At 41.3% G+C, this 19,711-nt stretch overlaps 1 protein-coding gene and 1 long non-coding RNA gene across 3 annotated transcripts in view; one reads left to right on the forward strand and one right to left on the reverse strand.

Moving 5' to 3' along the window:
- Positions 1–19,711, reverse strand: part of PPARGC1A (PPARG coactivator 1 alpha) — a 695,201-nt gene that overhangs the window by 495,228 nt on the left and 180,262 nt on the right. Inside the window, exon 2 of one of the 2 annotated variants that reach the window (XM_043870999.1) lies at positions 1,602–1,666. The exons of the other annotated variant lie outside the window; for it this stretch is intronic. Coding sequence (XP_043726934.1) covers positions 1,602–1,619 — 18 coding nt within the window. The 5' untranslated portion in view covers positions 1,620–1,666. The remainder of the gene's footprint in view (positions 1–1,601; positions 1,667–19,711) is intronic. 2 annotated transcript variants of the gene reach the window in all.
- On the forward strand, positions 218–19,436 carry LOC122673324. The gene is made up of 4 exons (XR_006334667.1): positions 218–411; positions 18,017–18,186; positions 18,569–18,747; positions 19,333–19,436. It is a non-coding gene; the product is annotated as an uncharacterized LOC122673324 (long non-coding RNA).

Below are 19,711 nucleotides of genomic sequence, written 5' to 3' on the forward strand. Positions count from 1 at the left end.
ACTTTAAAACATCGGTAAACAACCTTAATTCACTTCTAACGAATTAGTAGGCGACTGCTGCGTCTCCAGGAGGCAAGCAGATTGTATTATTAACCAAAACAACTTTCTCCCTGTCAATCATCTGCACCTCACAGAAGGACGTGGGTTTTGCTGTGCCGTTACTCAAACCAAGCCATGGGAGCGTGTGATTCCAGATGATTCCTTCCAGGTCATTCTCTTGCGGATCTTTGATTAGATCTCTTGATTCAGAGATGCAGAAGAGGGCCTGCAGAAGGACTCTCGGTGTGGCTTGTTAAGAAAGACACAGACAATAAGAACCTTCCAGTGAGTAAAGAGCTGGGAAGTCAAAGCAGACAAACTCTGCTTGTGGAGGGAACTGATGCTGACCAAGACCACCTTAAGGGGGACTCAGTAAGTACCACCAAATATTTGAAAAACGGTATCACTTTGGAGTAGGAAGACTGGTTCTTTGTAGGGATGGATGGTAAAATCAGGACCTGAGCATGCAAGATATGTAGAAGGTGCTCGGGCACCCATCAGATGGAATCCTGAGAACTGGCCAAGAAATATGACCAGAGACGAAACATGCATGGACCTTTCCCAGATATAAGGTCTTATAGCCTGTGAATCTCAGGGGGACTCACAAAACGGGCTTCAATAAGCAGTCACAATCCTTTCTCAATTTCTGTTTGGAGTTTTTAAAGGGTGATAGCCACTCTTTAAAAATATGTGTGTGTGTATACACACACACACACACATATATATATATATATATACCATGGAATAAGCTAGGCATGCTGTTGGCCAATCTACAGTTGTTCACACGATGCCAGAGCACTGGTTAACCTCCCAAAATAAAAATATGTCCCATTTAGCAGGAAAAATCAGTCGAAGCAGCTGCTGTAGGATTCTACAGTTTCTGCCTGCTCTTGAGCTTTGTAACTTGCAGCCCTCAGCCAGTCCATGGACCAGAGGCCTCTCCCAAGTCACCTGGGCTGGCACATGGTCACAAAGGGGTGACCCATTAGCTCACCATTGTAGCTGGCTTCCTCCCCCACCTCAAGTCTGGAAACACAATATTTAGCAACTTATCTAAGAGATGTCTCCTTCAGTTTAATCATTAACAAAACATCACGGACCTCAGAGAAACGTGCAGTGTCTCCCAGAAACCAACCATTTCTTTGAGATGCAAATGGACTGATCAAAACACAGAGTTAAAAGAAAATCAAAAAAAAGAAAAAAAAAAGGAAGGAGAGAGACAGAGATAAGGGAAGAGAAATTCAGATACCTTGCATTCATATCCAGGGTTGATATCAACACTTTCACACAATATGCAGACATGTATTCTTCCAAATTGTCTAGTAAACATGAACTGAATATTTTGGGGGGTTGGTCAGACTTTTGCACATCAAACATATTGACAAACGATTAGAGAGTTCAGTAATGTTAAATTCTTGAAAGAAATTCAGATTCTCAATACTTGGGTGTGAAACTCAGAGTTACTGATTTCCTAATACGGCAAAAACAGACATCCGATATTTACACTATACATAACATACATATGCACAGAACATAACATGACAATAATGTGTTATACTTACAAAGTACCCTTCATCCATGGGGCTCCAATTTTACCAATATTAGTTCACTGATTTTCGCAAAAAACCTGAAAGGCAGAGGGTAAGTTTGTGTTACCCCCACTTTGCAGATGGGGATACAGAAATGCATTAGGAGAATAAATTATTGGCCTGTTACACTGAGAGAATTCAGTTATGGGAGAACAAGAATTACAATTTTCATCTTCCCTGTCAGAATACAACTTGACCACCTATCTTTTCCTTGGGGACTGATATTTCCCATGTAATTTCCACCACAATCTCAATGTATTAAATACATTTTACCCAGAATAAGACAGTGCAGAATGGCACTTGGTCCAAAGAGCTCAGAGACCAATATTCCTTTAATACCAGAGAAAAGGTTAAAAAAAAAAAACTTCCCATATCCAGTTTAAACAAGGAGAAAAAAATTAGATTGACAAAATAAAATCATCCAACTAAAATTTGGCCTGAAAATAATGTTACTATAGTTCAGTTTGTTATACACATACTTATGTTCACATGTCAGCATATGGACTTGTCTTTAAAAATTATTCCAAGGAAGTCAGAAGCTTCAGAAATAATCTCATTTAACAATATTTTTAGAAGGGTATATTTTTAACAACCCTTTCTAGGACACCCCATCATTTCTGCCACTCTCAGGCCATTTATTTGGGCACTGACTAAATAATTAACATTTACCGAGTTCTCACTATATACAAGTTCAGTGCTCCATGTGGTTTCTTGGAGGACACAAAAATGTGTAGACAATAAGAGCTTCATAAAAAAATTTCATCAACAACCATCAAGAAACTTAAAAGCTTACAGTTCAAGAATTTGAGTACAGTAACAAATTTCTGATTTATCTGGAAAGATTCAATGGTTTTGGACACTCCTGATGAGTCACAAACACCAGTCCCAAAAGGATGGCTTCTTCGGGGAACGTTTTCCAAAAAGATGAGTTTAGGCTCTGTTTATGAGACAAACTATTTGGTTCATAAAAGCTGTGTCTCCTTAAAAATGTCTGACACACAGACAGAGAAAGAGAAAAATTGTATGATATTCCTTATATGAGGAATCTAAAAAAAAAAAAAATTATTCAAATTAACTTGTTTACAAAACAGAAACAGACTCAGTGACTTGGAGAACGAACTCATGGTTGCAGAGGGGAAGGGACAGTAAGGTCGTTTAGAGCTGACATGGACACATGGATAACCAACAAGGTCCTACTGTATAGCACAGGGAACTCTGCTCAATATTATTTGAGCAGCCTGGATGGAAAGGGAGTTTGGGGGAGAATGGATCGGGGGCTGAACTGCTATGCTGCCACCTCAAACTATCACAACATTGCTAACTCATCAGGCTCCATTCCCTCCCTTCTTTTTCTCCAGGAGTCTTCCCGCGGCCTAACTTTATTGATCCATCTCTTTACTTATTTTTCTAATTCTTCCCCCCACCTCCCACCCTCCACTAGGATACAAGCTCCATGAGAGTGAGGAACTGCTTTATTCACCACTAAATGAATCCTAAGGTCAAAGGACCCCGTAAATACTGGTTGAACAGATGAATCACAGTGCTGAACTGGGTGCTTGGCCTTTCTCCTGCATCTCCTTTTACTCTCTCTGGGATGTTATTATAATTTCTAACAAATACATCTCAAAACTGGATCATAATAGATTTTTCCAGCTAAAGGGGAAAAAAATTCATTCTCAATGAATTGTTTCTGAAAACTATAATAAATGCCCATTTTATCATTTTCCCTTCTCCTGACTGCTTGAGCACTGGGCCAAGAGTCAGGTAACCTTGCTCTCCAAACAGCATCACTGTGGGTGGCTCTGTGACCCTGACCTCTTCACCTCTCCAGAGCCTTTTGTTTCCCAATGGCAAAATAAGAAATTTTCAGAAGTTTATTTTCAAGCTGCCTTCTTCCCAGGTGACTCAGATGGTAAAAAAAAAAAAAAAAAAAAAAAAATCTGCCTGCAATTCAGGAGCCACAGGAGGTATAGGTTCGATCTCTGGGTCAGGACAATCTCCTGAAGGAGGGCATGACAACCCACTCCAGTTTTCCTGCCTGGAGAATTCCATGGACAGAGGAGCCTGGTGGGCCACAGTCCATGGGGTCACACAGAGTCAGACATGCTTAGAGACTAACACTTTCACTTTCACTTCTGGTTCGGAAACTATGGAGATCAACATACAAGTGATGGGCCAAATTATATTTTTACATCTTCTGAGTTCATACCACTTTCTAAGTAGAAGCTTATCTTGAAGATAGCAAGGTCATTTCATAGGAAGCAAGTAGAAATCCCAGAGGGAAGGATTTGATTATTCAGTCATATCTACAAGCCTGCCAATTTTGGACAAATACCCCAGATACCCCAGAAATCTCATTTCCCCCCAAGATCACACCCCAACATACAACAGACATGCAAAGGAAGGTGCCACATCAGCTGGTTATGACATCTTGAGTCACAGACACTTCAGTGGGGCCTCTAAACAGACTTCTTATTTACTTGCACATTAAAGAAACTCATACCTTCACCAGTCAGATATTTTCCCCCCAAGCATCTGAACAGCCAAAGAGATTTAGAAGCAATTAACATTCACAAGTAACAGAGCAATCAACAAGGGAATCGCTAATGGGACTGGACAGAATCCAAAAGCAGATATTAGGATAATAGTGAGTCCCTGACCTAGGGTACGGTGTTAATTCTGGAGGGCAGACTCGTGGTACGTTTTCAATAGCTTTGCGGGGCTGCTGTCACGGTCACATATGCCTCAACTATATATGGTTCCTAGCCCCCCATTGCCACGAAATACTTTTTTTTTAAACTACTGTCGAAAAGAAGGCATTTTTGCATTGTTATAACACAACCTCTAGCATTAATGGTGTATATTGAATTCAAGTTTATTTTTAAATTGCCTACCTGACAAAAATGTTAAAATGTCATTTTTTCCCACTTTGGGTCTCTTGACTATCTTCACCTGTTAGCTCTTGTAGCTAGAGGCCACAGAAATAATAGCTATAAATTTCCACCCTGACGCTTCCCCAGTAACTTTTGCCACTTATTTGCGTGCACATGGGTTTATACAACCCTAGTACACAGAAGGACATGGGCACTCCTATTCCAACCAGTTCTATGCTTGCTTCCTTGTCAGTTTTTCTGACCTGTTTTCAAAGATATCACTCCAGAAATCAGCATATACCCATTCCTTTATTTTACCCCACCAGGAAAGTCTCTGGGTAACAGAGAATGTTTCCATTGTTACTCTTCCTGCTCCCACTTTTTAGCTTTCATCTCTCATCACTCCGATCCATCTAAAATGCCAATGCCAAGCAAATCTATCTTTACCTCCCCTAGGACCACATTCCTGAATCCCTGCCCTGGCTCTCCTTCTCCCTCAGCCTAAAGTGCAAACGGCTCAACCTTCAGAGGTTGGACCTCTCCACGCCCACACATGCCTCTCAATCCTTAATTCCCCTGCCAACCGTCCTGCAGGGTCATCTTGCCTCACTCATGACCGTGACATTCACCTCTAATCACAGGACATCTTCCCTTACATATGAACTCTGGGGCCCAGGCAGGCAGAAAACCCCGTGTATTCCCACTTTTCAGTTTGGATGTAATTAAGCACTGCCTAGGATGGTTTACTTTATTCTGTGTGGCCTAAGAAACTAAATTCCTTCCAAGGTTGGGCTTTTAAATTTTTTTGACTAATATAATGTTAGATATGAGTATATAAGTGCATAAACATCATTCATTTCGACAACAATGTTTTTCTGGTGGTTCTATGGCATTCATGCTCTCGTCTACTTCGTCCTCCTACTTTGCTGCTTTGAGCTATGAAAGGGTCCCTTCTTAACAATTCAGTTTTTTTTTTCCTTTTTCCTTCACCTCCCCACCCCCAACACACATCCACTATGAAAACGCATCCCTCTTTAAAGCTTTGGTTTATTCCCTGAGTACAATCAGCCACTGATACACAATCTGCCACCACCAGGCTGTGTGTGCTAAAAGCCTGTTTTGACAAAGATTTTATACAACAGAATCCAAATTAAAGGGAAGTTATCAACAGACCCTACTGAAGAATCCCTCACTTTATCTCCGTGGCAAGTATTTTCATATTCCCAGCGCCAGCCGGGAGACTGGGAGACACAAGCTGCCACTGCACACACACACACACACACACACACACACACACACATCTCAATCATCGCCTCTCCTCCCGGCTCCCTCCCTACACCAAGCAACAGCAGTTGAGATTAAAATGCTTCTGGGGCTATGGTAATCCAATCAGGGCTGGGCATGCTTCAATCTCTACCCCTGGGTGGTCGGAAAACATTTTGGCAAAATGCCTTTCAACTGCACTCCACATTCCGAGTAGGTCTCGTGCTTATTTTTGACTGCTCCACAGAAGTGAAGGTGACCAGGGGCCATCCTGCCCAGGGAGCAAGTTTTCACCTACAGAGTGTCAGAAGCATTCCGGGCATCAAGGAGTGGAGAAAGAGAGAGAGAGAGAGACACTGTGTGTGTGAGTGAGTGTGTGCGTGTGTGACAGAGAGAGATTGTGATGCACCCACCTACAGATGGGAGCAGGACACAAGGGAAAATACTGCACAAACACACATTTTTTTTTAACTTCAAAGATGAGAACCTATTTTTCAACTCTTTGCCCTACCTAAGCGCCAACCAAAATATCCCCCTCATTCTATATTAGTCAAAGCTTCTCAGGGGTCCTTATCCTTTCCAGATCCCTTTGGCTGTTGGATAAAATCTTGAGAGGGGAAAATGGTTTTTAACAGAATTGCAAAGGAGATTAATTATATTGAAACACTTTTCCATCCTGAGTTAAGAAGCCCAGCAGGGTGTGGTTCTACTGGATAGGAAGTAGAGATGCTGTCTGGATTTTTATTTTTTTAACATGGGATTTCTGCTGAAGACCCTTGCGCTAAGCGAGCAGCATGCGGTTACAGAAAGCAGAAAGTGGTGACTGTGTATCTGTCCCTATGACGGCACATCTGCCTGTACACAGGGCTTGTGAGTGTCTTTGTCTTGCAAACAGCCTACACCCATGAACCCAGAGCCCTTCCATATTTGCTACACTGGATGGAATAGCTAAGAACATAGACTTCCTTTATTTACAGCCTTAAGTAAGTTTTAACTACTCCTGAGAGAGACATAGAGGAATAAAGAAAGCAATTTGAGGAGTTTTGGAAGAGTAGAAGTAATGGTAAAAAAAAAAAAAAAACCCTCTATTTAACCATTTATTCTTTCACCAAATATTTATTGAGTACCTTCCCTAAATTCACAGTGCTGAATAAATGACCCACAGAACTCCCCCACCAGGAGTTTACATGCAAATGTGGGGAGACACTCTGAAAGCCAATACATGCTGCTGCTGCTGCTAAGTCACTTCAGTCATGTCCGACTCTCTGCGACTCCATAGACGGCAGCCCATCAGGCTCCCCCATCCCTGGGATTGTCCAGGCAAGAACACTGGAGTGGGTTGCCATTTCCTTCTCCAATGCAGGAAAGTGAAAAGTGAAAGTGAAGTCGCTCAGTTGTGTCTGACTCTTCGCGACCCCATGGACTGCAGCCTACCAGGCTCCTCCATCAATGGGATTTTCCAGGCAAGAGTACTGGAGTGGGGTGAAGCCAATACATAAGTAAATGTAAAACAAGTAAACACATGTCTAGTAGTGATGAATGCTATGAAGAAAAACAAAGCAGAGGAGGTTAGGGAGTGTAAGGGCATGAACTCATACTTCATGTAGCATTTATTTCCCCATTTTATGTCACTAAATATTTGTTGCCAATCTCCTACTATGTTTCAGGTTCTGGAATGCATTTTGGGGAAGTCAGATATATATACATATGGATGGATGAATAGATGGATAGATGGATAGATGGTTGGATGGATAAATAGATATGTGTGTATATATATGTATGTATGTATATATATATCACACACTTGATTTTCAGTTATTTGAATATGAATGGTAAGCAGTCTTCACCAAGAGGGATCTGTGTGTAATGGTGCACCCCGACTAGAGCTTCTTTTAAAAAGCAACTGATGAATGCCTCTAATGGGTTCCCAATGTGGGAAGGATGCAGTGGGGTCTGTGTCTGCTCTGTTGAATGGCATGGGCATTGGAAGTATTGAGTGCCCTGGTGCAGGGTCCACAACCATGGTCTTCCCTCAGGCCCACGACTTACCTCACTGAGTGGATGTGAACAAGGTACATCACTGCTCTGAGCCTTGGATCCTCATCTGCACAGTGAGGATCCCAGATGCTGTGGGGTTCAAATGCAGTCAGGCAAGAAGAGTGGCCAGCACAATGCCCAGAACAAGGGAACTGACAGATGAATCCTTGTCCCCACTCATCTTCTCATCCAAGAAAAACATGAACACCAGAAATGCGAAAGGCCCCCCACAAAAGGCTATGCACCCAGAATAAAGATACAGGGACTGCTTTTGCTTGTTTTCTTTGTGGTGGTTTTTTTTTTTTTTTTTGACCCAAATAGTTTTAGGGAATATGGCCTGCTTGCATGCTTAGTTGTTCAGTTGTGTCCAACTCTTTAACACCCTATGGGCTATAGTCCTCTGTCCATGGATTTTTCCAGGCAAGAATACTGGAGTGGGTTGCCATTTCCTTCTCCAGGGGATCTTCCCCACCCCAGGATGGAACCAGGGTCTCCTGAATTGCAGGTGGATTCTTTACCGGCTGAGCCAACAGGAAAACCCTTAGGCAATATTAGATGTTACTTTAAAAAAAAAAAAAAAAAGCCCACAGTCAATTAAGTTTCAGAAAACAACATGAAATGAAGCAACATGGGTCTCTTTACTTCAGGTTTTCCTGTTCTGCAATAAGTGGATGTGAATCACATAGCTTCAAGCAATATGAACAACGGCGTGAGTGTTTCCCAATTTATTTGACCCCAGAACCCTTTGGCAAACCTTACATGACAGCCATCAGCACAATTGGGAAATGTGGATTTGCTCTAAGAATAAATGAATCAAAAGATATGGAATCTATACCCCCTTTGCCTCTGATGTGGTCTGATAGCTTTCTTTGAAAAGGCAGACTTGGGCATATTTTCTGCAAAGTAAGAAAGCTGGTGGCAGTGTTTCCTATCCACTGGACCACAGCATCTTCTCCTTTTCCTAGAAAAGAAGTCATTATTCTGGGACCACAGCACATTTGGGGGAAGTGTTGGCAACATCTGAACACTTCTCATTCCCTAGGACAGGTAATTCCCCTATTTTCTGCAATAAATGGGCTCTTGTAAAACGAGTTTTGTTAATTATTCTCTCGAAAACCAAATCCTCTTCTGGCTACACCAGGAGTCCTGCTACTTAAAGTCACACCAGGTTTTCTTTATTATCTGAATGCTTCACAGTGAGCATGCATTACTTTCATAAACAGAAAATCAATGCTGGGGAAAAAAAGGAAAGAAATTCTGTAGAGATGTGTTGATACACCAGTGATTAGTCCAAAAATTACCTACTTGAACATGAAGATTTTTATATATGAGGCTTTTCATGAAGATCTTACTTAATGTTGGTACACTTGATAAATCTGAAGCCCGAAGAGATAGGCAAGGAGGAAACTGGGGCCAAGACACCTCACATGCTTAGAATTCAATCTTGGGAGGAGGGAATCACCTACAATATCTGGCTCTCCAAGGCAAAGAAAGTGGTGGCGGGGCAGAGAGAAAAGCCAGGGGGAAGGCAGTAAAGGAAGGATGGGGGAGCGAGAGAAAGGAGAAGGAAGGAAGGGGGAGAGGGAGGGGAGGATGGAGAATGAAAAAGAAAGAGAAAGAAAGAACTAGAGTGAGAGAGAAAGTAAATGAGAGAAAAATAAAAAGCAAGAGTTGTTGAGAAGCTGCAAGGAGGGGGAGGGGAACACAAACCCACAGATTAAGTTGACCCAAGTCAATACAAAAGGCTTTGTGCAAGGGCTCTGGCATTAATGGGATTTGGACCGCTAAAGCCATGGGAATCAAGTACAGAACATAACCAAGATGCCAGAGTTATTTTTGAAATGGGTGTCTTAAGTAATATGAAGCTTAACTAGCAGGGACAGTCACAGCATTTTGCATGACTCCTGCCGGCTGCTGGCCCAGCTGGGAGCCTGAGCAGACCAGTCACCCAGTCACCAGCAGCCTCTGACCTGGGACAGGCGACAGGATCAGCAAGGTGAGCCTTTACCCAGAGGCGAGCACGGAGGAGTTGGGGGGTGTGTTGCCAGGGAGATGTGCTGCTCCCAGAACCTGTTAGTAATGCAAATGTACCTGGCAGGGGACCCGCTGAGCCCAAATCCTGAGGCCCTGGGTTTAGATGGAGTTTTCACTCTTTCAATCAATCTTTCATCCCACGACTCCAAAGACCATTTGGGGTCTTGAAGATACTGGGAGAGCCAGACAAAGCCCCTGCTCTCAAGGGGCTTGCATTCTCCTGGAAGAGGGGAAGCCAGCAAGGAAGGAAGAATTTCTAGAGGTTATATGACACGTGTGTGTGTGATTTAGTCTCTCAGTTGTGTCTGACTCTTCGCAACTCGACGGACTGTAGCCCGCCTGGCTCCTCTACCGGTGGAATTCTCCAGGCAAGAATACTAGAGTGGATTGCCATACCCTCCGCCAGGGGATCTTCCCAACCCAAGGATCCAACCCATCCTCCCTTTCCTCTTCTACACTGGAAGGCGATTCTTTACCACTGAGCCTCCTGGGAAGCCCATAAGACACATGAAGAAAATCAAAAAGGAAACAGGAAAAGAGAGGGCTCCCAGGGGGGGAAATGTGCTTAGGGAAGACAGCACCACTGAAGAAGAAACATTTAAGTTAAGACTGAATAAGAAGGTGGACCCCACCCTGCCAAGCCCCGGGTAAGCACAGTGAAGGAGGTGGGAGCCAGCAGATCTTCCCTCAGACGAGGCAGAGGCCACCGTCACCCTTCCCTTCCAACCAACTCAGCCTTCAGCAATTCTAAATTCCGAAGCTCACAGACGTGTTTAATTTTAAAATCTTAAATTGCGTACTGTGCCTGGTAGGAAAATCTATCCCAAAACTTGGGATATTTTTAGAATGGTCCACTTCAGTTTCTTCAAGTACTTTTTTCCCTGTTCAACCAGAAGATCCAAATAGTCCAGGTAACATCAGCCTCCTCTAAATACCTGAAACTGCATTCATCAACCACTTTTTAAAAATTGGATCTTACTTCAAAGCTGAATGACTTGATTACTCCCACAACAGCATACATTACACTGATTACAGGATTATTCACATGCCATTTCGAAGAGGCTGGGCAACATTTCTCCACATCGCAACCACCAACAAACAGTGGCGAACATGGAAAATGGGATGCTAAGACTCCAATGCTCTCCATGTCCTGATACCATGATAAGATGCCTCTGCACTCTTAAAAAAACAAAAAACACTGATGCTGTTTAAAAGAGGGAGAGAGGAGGAGTTACTGGGTTGGTCAAAAACTTCATTCGGGTTTCTCCATAAGATGCTATAGAAAAGACCGAACAAACTTTTTGGCCATCCTGATATTTTTAATACAATACAGCTCAGAGAGAATAAAAGAAAAAAGCACCAAAAGAGCCCAAATATGAGGTTGTTTCTAAGATCTGACACACACCAGGTGCTCAGTAAACAAAATGTGCCCCTCTCTATATTCCTTGCCCAAGTATACCCTGAGCACAGATTTTTATATCAATAATTTGCCAATAACATATTCATTGGCTCATTTTTTTTTTCTGTCAGTCAAGTGCTGTGTTTTCAACCTGCTGGCAATTGATTCAGCTTCATCAATTCATAAGAATGGCTTGGGGTGAGAAGGGGGTGAAGAGGTGGAAGCTTTATAGCCATGATTCACTGCTAATCGATGATTAGCATTTTATGCTCAAGACAATCGAATTCATATTATTTCACATTTTAAAAGTTTTTGAAGGAACACATTAAAAGCTAAAATGAAAACAGGGCATCACAAGTTCAAATAAGCCATTAATTAGACAAAGAAGCATAATTCTACTGAACACTATTTTACTAGCTAATCAACGTGTCATTTTTTCTATTGGCATCTACTTACTGTCATATAATTTCCATAAGGGCACCATCTGTATTTATAAAAAGAATTATCTTTGTGGTGATCTTCCAATCTACAAACAATGATGATATTTAACTTTTCTTATGGGATCAATTTTAGAATTGGGTTTAAAGGATTTAGAAGTCTCTTTTTTCATGATGAACCTTATAAGGACTTATTCATACATATCTGTGTTATAAGCACTTGAAAAAAAGAAAATACAACAAAAGGTACTTTTGATTGATTAAAATGTACAGTTCTGGATCTTGCCATATACATACTTTTAATCTAGCATTATCAGTCACTTCAGTCACTCAGTCATGTCTGACTCTTGGTGACGGACTGCAGCATGCCAGGCTTCCCTGTCCATCATCAACTCCCAGAGCTTGTTTAAACTTATGTCCATCAAGTCAGTGATGCCATCCAACCATCTCATCCTCTATCATCCCTTCTCCTCCCACCTTCAATCTTTCACAGCATCAGGGTCTTTTCCAATGAGTCAGTTCTCATCAGGTGGCAAAGTATTGGAGTTTCAGCTTCAACATCAGTCCTTCCAATGAATATTCAGGACTGATTCCCATTAGGATTGATTCATTTGATCTCCTTGCAGTCCAAGGGACTCCCAAGCGTCTTCTCCAACACCTCAGTTCAAAAGCATTAACTCCTCGGCACTCAGCTTTCATTTTAGTCCAACTCTCACATCCATACATGATTACTGAAAATACCATAGCTTTGACTAGCTTTGTCAGCAAAGTATTGCCTCTGTTTTTTAATATGCTGTTTAGGGTGGTCATAGCTTTTCTTCCAAAAACAAGCATCTTTTAATTTCATGACTGCAGACACCATCTGCAGTGATTTTGGAGCCCAAGAAAATAAAGTCTGTCACTGTTTCCATTGTTTCCCCATCTATTTGCCACGAAGTGATGGGACCGAATGCCATGATGTTCAATTTTGGAATGCTGAGTTTTAAGCCAGCTTTTTCATTCTCCTCTTTCACTTTCATCAAAAGGCTCTTGAGCTCCTCTTCACTTTCTGCCATAAGGGTGGTTTCATCTGCATATCTGAGGTTCTTGATATTTCTCCCAGAAATCTTGATTCCAGTTTGTGCTTCAACCAGCCCAGAATTTCACATGATGTACTCTATATAGAAGTTAAATAAGCAGGGTGACAATATACTGCCTTAATATACTCCTTTCCCAATTAAGAACCAGTCAGTTGTTCCATGTCTGGTTCTAACTGTTGCTTCTTGACCTGCATACAGATTTCTCAGGAGGCAGGTAAGGTGGTCTGGTATTCCCATCTCTGAAGTATTTTCCACAGTTTGTTGCAATCCACACAAAGGCTTTGGCTTAGTCAATAACGCAGAAGTAGATGCTTTTCTGGAACTCTCTTGCTCTTTCGATGATCCAGCGGATGTTGGCAATTTGATCTCTGGTTCCTCTGCCTTTTTCTTAATTCAGCTTGAACATCTGGAAGTTAATGGTTCACGTACAGTTGAAGCCTGGCTTGGAGACTTTTGACTATTACTTTGCTAGCGTGTGAGTTGATTGCAACTGTATGGTGGTTTGAGCATTCTTTGTCATTGCCTTTCTTTGGGATTGGAATGAAAACTGACCTTTTCCATTCCTGGGGCCATTTCTGAGTTTTCCAAATTTGCTGACATATTGAGTGCAGCACTTTCACAGCATCATCTTTTAGGATTTGAAATAGCTCAACTGGAATTCCGTCACCTCCACTAGCTTTGTTTGTAGTGATGCTTCCTAAGGCCCACTTGACTTCACATCCCAGGATGTCTGGCTCTAGATGAGTGATCACATCATCATGGTTATCTAAGTCATTAAGATCTTTTTGTAGAGTTCTTCTGTGTATTCTTGCCACCTCTTCTTAATATCTTCCGTTTCTGTTAGGTCCATACCATTTCTGTCTTTTATTGTGTTCCTATTTGCATGAAATGTTTCCTTGGTGTCTCTAATTTTCTTGTAGAGATCTCTAGTCTTTCCCATTCTATTGTTTTCCTCTATTTCTTTGCATTGATCGCTGAGGAAGGCTTTCTTATCTCTCCTTGCTATTCTTTGGAACTCTGCATTCAGATGGATATATCTTTCCTTCTCTCCTTTGCCTTTCACGTCTCTTCTTTTTTCAGCTATTTGTAAGGCCCCCTCAGACAACCATTTTACCTTTTTGCATTTCTTTTTCTTGGGGATGGTCTTGATCACTGCCGTCACAAATGACATCACAAATCTTGTCAGTTCACCTTGAAAATTAACCTGCCCTTTCAAGCATTATTGGCTCAGAGGTTAAAGTGTCTGCCCGCAATGCAGGAGACCCGGGTTCGATCCCTGAGTCAGGAAGATCCCCTGGAGAAGGAAATGGCAACCCACTCCAGTATACTTGCCTGGAGAATCCCATGGAGGGAGGAGCCTGGTAGGCTACAGCCCATGGGGTCGCAAAGGGTCGGACATGACTGAGTGACTTCAGTTCAGTTTCAAGCATTATGGGTCCTTACTATAAAATCCAATAAAACAATCATAAACAAAATATTTTCTGTTTTCCATTTTGGCTGAAAGGGCAAGTTAATTTTCAAGGTGAACTGATTTTGTGCTCCATGCTCAGACAGAACCCTGTATTTGCCAAGGTCACTGCTTTGAGCTGGATCAGCATCTGGCCAACTCACTCAGTTTATGACACATGATCAAACTCTGCCGTGTCCAGTTCTTAATGCTAGCCTTGCAAGGGCAAGTCACTGGCTTAGAGATGGCCAGTCAAGCTGGTGGGGATGAGCCAGCAAACCCCTCAACCCAGATGGACTAGAAACTCATAATGGAAGACCTTCTGTTGGAAACAGGTATCATAGATAAGATGACAAAACATGGATGCAAGGAGAGATTTGTTTAAAGAGTTTCTATAGCTATCAAGGGGCTCCCCAGGTGGCTCAGTGATAAAGAATCCTCCTGCAATGCAGGAGACCAGGTTTGATTCCTGGGTCGGGAAGATCCCCTGGAGGAGGGAATGGTAACCCACTCCAGGATTCTTGCCTGGAGAATTCCATGGACAGAGGAGCCTGGCGGGCTATAATCCATAGGGTCACAAAGAGTCAGACACGACTTAAGTGACTGAGCACGCACATGGTTGTCAAGTAGGACCTCAGAGAGAAAAGTTTTTGGTTTTACAAAGGTACATTACTTCAGCTTTGAGTCAATCCAAAGAGCAAGATTCAGTTTGAGAGAATCAATCAAAGACAAAAGTCTCACTCTTGGTTAAGATGCAATTTTCTCCACTAATAATCAATTACTTTGTAAGTTTAATTTCAAACAAGATTTAGAAGGATTATGATTAAAAATCTACATGACATACTGAACAACAAAATAAAAAGACAAAACACAAACTAATATTTATACTTCATTGATTGATTCCTTACTTTGTTTGAGTTCATGGATTTCCACCAAATATCAAGGACTGTATTAAGTATCTGGCACAGTGAACAAACCTGGAGAAGGAAACGGCAACCCACTCCAGTATTCCAGCCTGGAAAATCCGATTCACAGAGAAGCCTGGTAGCTACAGTCCATAGGGTCACAAAGAGTGGGATATGACTGAGCACATGCACACACAGCAAGTTATAGTGAACAAAATAGACATAGTCTCTGCCCTCTTGGAGCTTACTGTCTTTTTTAAAAAGTATGTGTCAATGAGTAACTGAGTGGAAATTCACCAATCATATTAGTGATTTAATTAAGATATGTAACTACTACATTTCCTCTCTCTAATATAGTTTTATTGTTTTTTAAAATCTGAAACATGTCTTTTAAATAATTTGCCTATGTCCCACACTGCAGGTGGATTCTTTACCAGCTGAGCCACAAGGGAAGCCCAAGAATACTGGAGTGGGCAGCCAGTATTTCCTAGGTCAGGAAGATCTGCTGGAGAAGGGATAGGTTTCCCACTCCAGTATTCTTTGGCTTCCCTTATGGCTCAGCTGGTAAAGAATCCACCTGCAATGTGGGAGACCTGGGTTCAATCCCTGGGTTGGGAAGATTCCCTGGAGAAGGGAAAGGCTACTCACTCCAGTATTCTGACCTGGAGAATTCCATGGACTATATAGTCCACGGGGTCGCAAAGAGTCAGACACGACTGAGCAACTTTCACTTTGGGACTAGAAGTAATATTACTGGATTGAGGGACTGGTTTTGTTTTTTGGTTTGTTCTTTTGAAATGTTCATTGAAATGTTGACTTTCAAAGAAACCGTGACCATTGAATATTTGAAATATGCTAATAAAATAGAGAATGTTTAGGAAAATGTAATAAAACAAACAAAAAACATATTCAGGACTAGAAAATGGTCTTCTTGGGTAAAGATAAGGAATCAGTCTCATTTCTCCCAAAAAAATAACTTGACTATTATCTCTGCAGGGAATGAACATGTAAGAGAATGAACCTAGGGATCAAAACAGTTCTCTCTTCAAACCCTGGCTCTCCCACTGTGGGAGAGAAGCTCTCTACATCTCAGTTTCCTTATCCAAAAAAGAGGCATATCAGAAGAATTACATGATAAATGTAAATAGCTTAGCAGGGAATGGTTGATCTCTCTTAGCTGCCATCATCATCACACGTCATCAGCAGCGTCACAGAAAGAATTCAAGATCTGTTGTAATAAAGGGCTGGTGGTAAACACAAGGAGGCAGATAACAATCTAACCAGAGAAAACACTAGGATTTAAGTCAGAAGTCCCTGATGCAAATCCTGGCTCTCCTCATGCCAACTTCTGCAAACTTGGATAAAACTCTTAAACTTTTGAGTTTCAGTTTCCCCAGCTCAAAAGGGGACCTAGGAAAACTTAATTAATGAGATAATATATAAGGAAGGATCATATACATCACATACAACATCTCATTAAATACAAGATACTACTAAGTTTATAGGAAAGCACATTCTAACAATAATCTACCATAAAATGATCTCTTTTTTAACCACCCAGGTTAAAAAACTTCCAGAAAAATCATGAACTTGAAATTCAGCTGCATCATTCACTAGATTAATAACATTTCTTAATTCTCTGGGCCCTGGTTTTTGGTCAGGAAAATAGCATATTCATTGTGAGGATTAGAAATCAACTGTGCAAAGTACCCAGAAGAGGGTCTGGCACATCTCACATGTTCATTGATAGGCAGTTTCCAGCCCCCTCAGTTAAACTGCAATTCACTACATCTCAGTTTTAGCATTTATATTTCCAAACTCTTTAAATGAAAAGCATTATAAATAACCTTTGGATGATCTTTAATTCTTTATGGTTTAGAGTGGGGAAAAAAATCTATAGAAACATAAAATATCCAGGGTGTCAAATATACAGTATAATCACTTTATATGATCGCTGCTAATACAGTTCAATCTAAATTGCAGTCTCATATTTGACATAATTATACATAACCAAACACTAATAAAAATTGCTGCCTTATATTTCAAATTAGTAATTATGGTAGTAAACATTAACAACATGTCAGATATAAGATGGTGATTTGTTCTGAAATGTATTAGAAATCATTATACTGTATGATAATTTTAATTACAGTTGGGTAGCAAGAGAGCAAGCAGCGGTTAGGGCTTTAAGTGCATTATGGGAGCCAGCTGCTGCTGCTAAGTCAGTTGTGTCCAACTCTGTGCGACCCCACAGACGGCAGCCCACCAGGCTCCCCCGTCCCTGGGATTCTCCAGGCAAGAACACTGGAGTGGGTATGGCAGCCAGCAGCTCTTCAATTCAGCCCTAGTTCTGACTTCCTCGGTTTGAGTTCAGGCAATGCACAATTCTTTCTCCGCCTTTAAACAGTGAACCCAATTCCCTCTGCAGAATCCGTACTATCAGGAGGTTTGAAGTCACTTTTCCAGGGTTTAAAAATCCTTAGTCTATCACTTTCTAGCCAGATGAAGCTGATTGATGGGAATTTCTCTGTGCCTCTGTTTTCTCATCTTAAAAATGGAAAATGTAACGATACCTAGCTGAGAGAGTGATAATAGCAGCCAAATTAGATCATTCTATTTGCAATTCTTAGCCTGGCACCTGGAAGATAGTGAGTCTTCAATATATCATAGTAGTAGTTATTATCATTTTATATCAATATTCAGATCAATCATTTTCTTAAACTACTTAATAGTGACCAAATAGCCTATGTAGAATAGAAATGTGTTGAATTATTAGCTTCTTTCTCTCAGGACGCTGTAATCTTCAAAAGTTATTCTTTCTCCTTTCCTCTCTCCTTCTATATTTTCTCCATTTCTTTTCACTCACTCAGTAAATCAATGGGACGACCCCATTCTTTATATTTTCACTTCTCAGGAAGGCTTTGGCTCATCCTTTCATGGCAACTATTTCCATGTTGGCCTTAGCAACATGACCTTAGCAACTGACCTTTAAACGAAGCCATGACCCCTAAACATGGTCCAGCACCCATCTCGTGCTCAAATAATGATGACGATGAAGAAGCTGAGAAGATTCCATCCCCACAAGTAAGTATAAAAGCCACAAGGGTAAGAGCCTCAAGATTCCTACCTGCACCCGTATTACAAGTTGACACACCTGAAATCTGATCATTAGACTCTAATTTAGGAACTTAAAGCCCCCCACCCTGTCTACAACCCCCAAAACAGTGAAATTCATTATTCTAACATAAAACCATTTTTTAAATTTCAGAGTTACCTATTTCTACCACTTTTAAAGGTCTCTAGATTTATCCAATTTAAGAAAAAAAAAAAAAAAAAAGATCACACACACACATAAAAAAAGGTCTCCAAGATCTACATGCACTTTCATGGTCTCCTACAAAATGGGGGAGAACTCCCAGCATTATGATAAAGCACCTTGCCTGTCTACATTTCCATACTGTTTCAGGGAAAATATTCAGGGGAACAGACTGGACTGCTAATTAGAGAACTGTCTGAAACCACCATGAACCACATTTCCATCGGTGCAATAAGCAAAGACGCTTCATTAAAATCACTGTCCTCTGCAAGGGAAAGCTGTTTCAAGCGCAATAGATCTAATTCACAGGAGTGATCATGCAGACCCAGGTACAGTATTCATTATTAACTTAAAAAGTATGCCAAATCAATTAAAAACCATTTTAAAGGGAAGGAATAAAATTTAGTTCTACCTAACTGCAGCTCAGCTCTAATTTATCTTCCAGCCACTTTCAAGGGATTTTACTTGGTTCTTAATCTAACATTCATTGGAAAGGGTAATTCTCATGAAATTACAATGGCATCTCTTGCATCATTTAATGCAAATGTTCCCATTCTTCGGAAATGGAGAGCAGCTTCTCCAATAAAGACTGCCTTCAAGGTGTAAAGTGGAAGAACTCTGGGATCTGCTTGAGAAGAATAAAACATTCCGTTTCAGAAACTGCTCAAATTTCAAACTCTGCCTTCATCCCTATGACAAAGTATACCCAAATATAGGTTATTCACAACATGTTTGTTATAAGGCAAGGCATATGAATTCCTGCCATGTCTTTCTTTACAAACATGTCAAGACTTGTGAGTCCTTAATGAAATGCAGCATTTTAGAGGCAAAAAGGAAGCTACAAGATGCCAAAAACAAAAGACTCCTTTCTTGGGACTGGGACCTTCTTATGCTAATGATAGTTCTCTTTATAGGAGACGCTGCTGTTGTTCATTTGCTAAATTGTGTCCAACTCCTTGCTACCCTGCCTGTATCACCTCAAAACCAAACAGGGCATTAGAGGCTATTGAGATGAGCCACTTCAACTCACAGATGAAGAGACTGGGGCCTAAGAGAGAACAAGATTCTTCCAAAATGTCAGGGCTGGTGAGGGGCAGAGACTACTGGGCCCAGGTCTGGACTGACCACCCCACGGCTGCCTTCCACTAGTGCCAGAGGGTTGACAAGACTTTAAAATAGACTTTGTGCTCCTGGGGCACTTTCATGAGTCCCATGTGGTACCAATCTTCTGGTATTCAGGTAAAATTCCAAAAACTTGGAATTGAGTTTATCCCAGTAGGAAATTTTTAGTCA

The sequence above is a fragment of the Cervus elaphus genome, chromosome 17, assembly GCF_910594005.1.
Source record: "Cervus elaphus chromosome 17, mCerEla1.1, whole genome shotgun sequence".
NCBI lineage: Eukaryota > Metazoa > Chordata > Mammalia > Artiodactyla > Cervidae > Cervus > Cervus elaphus.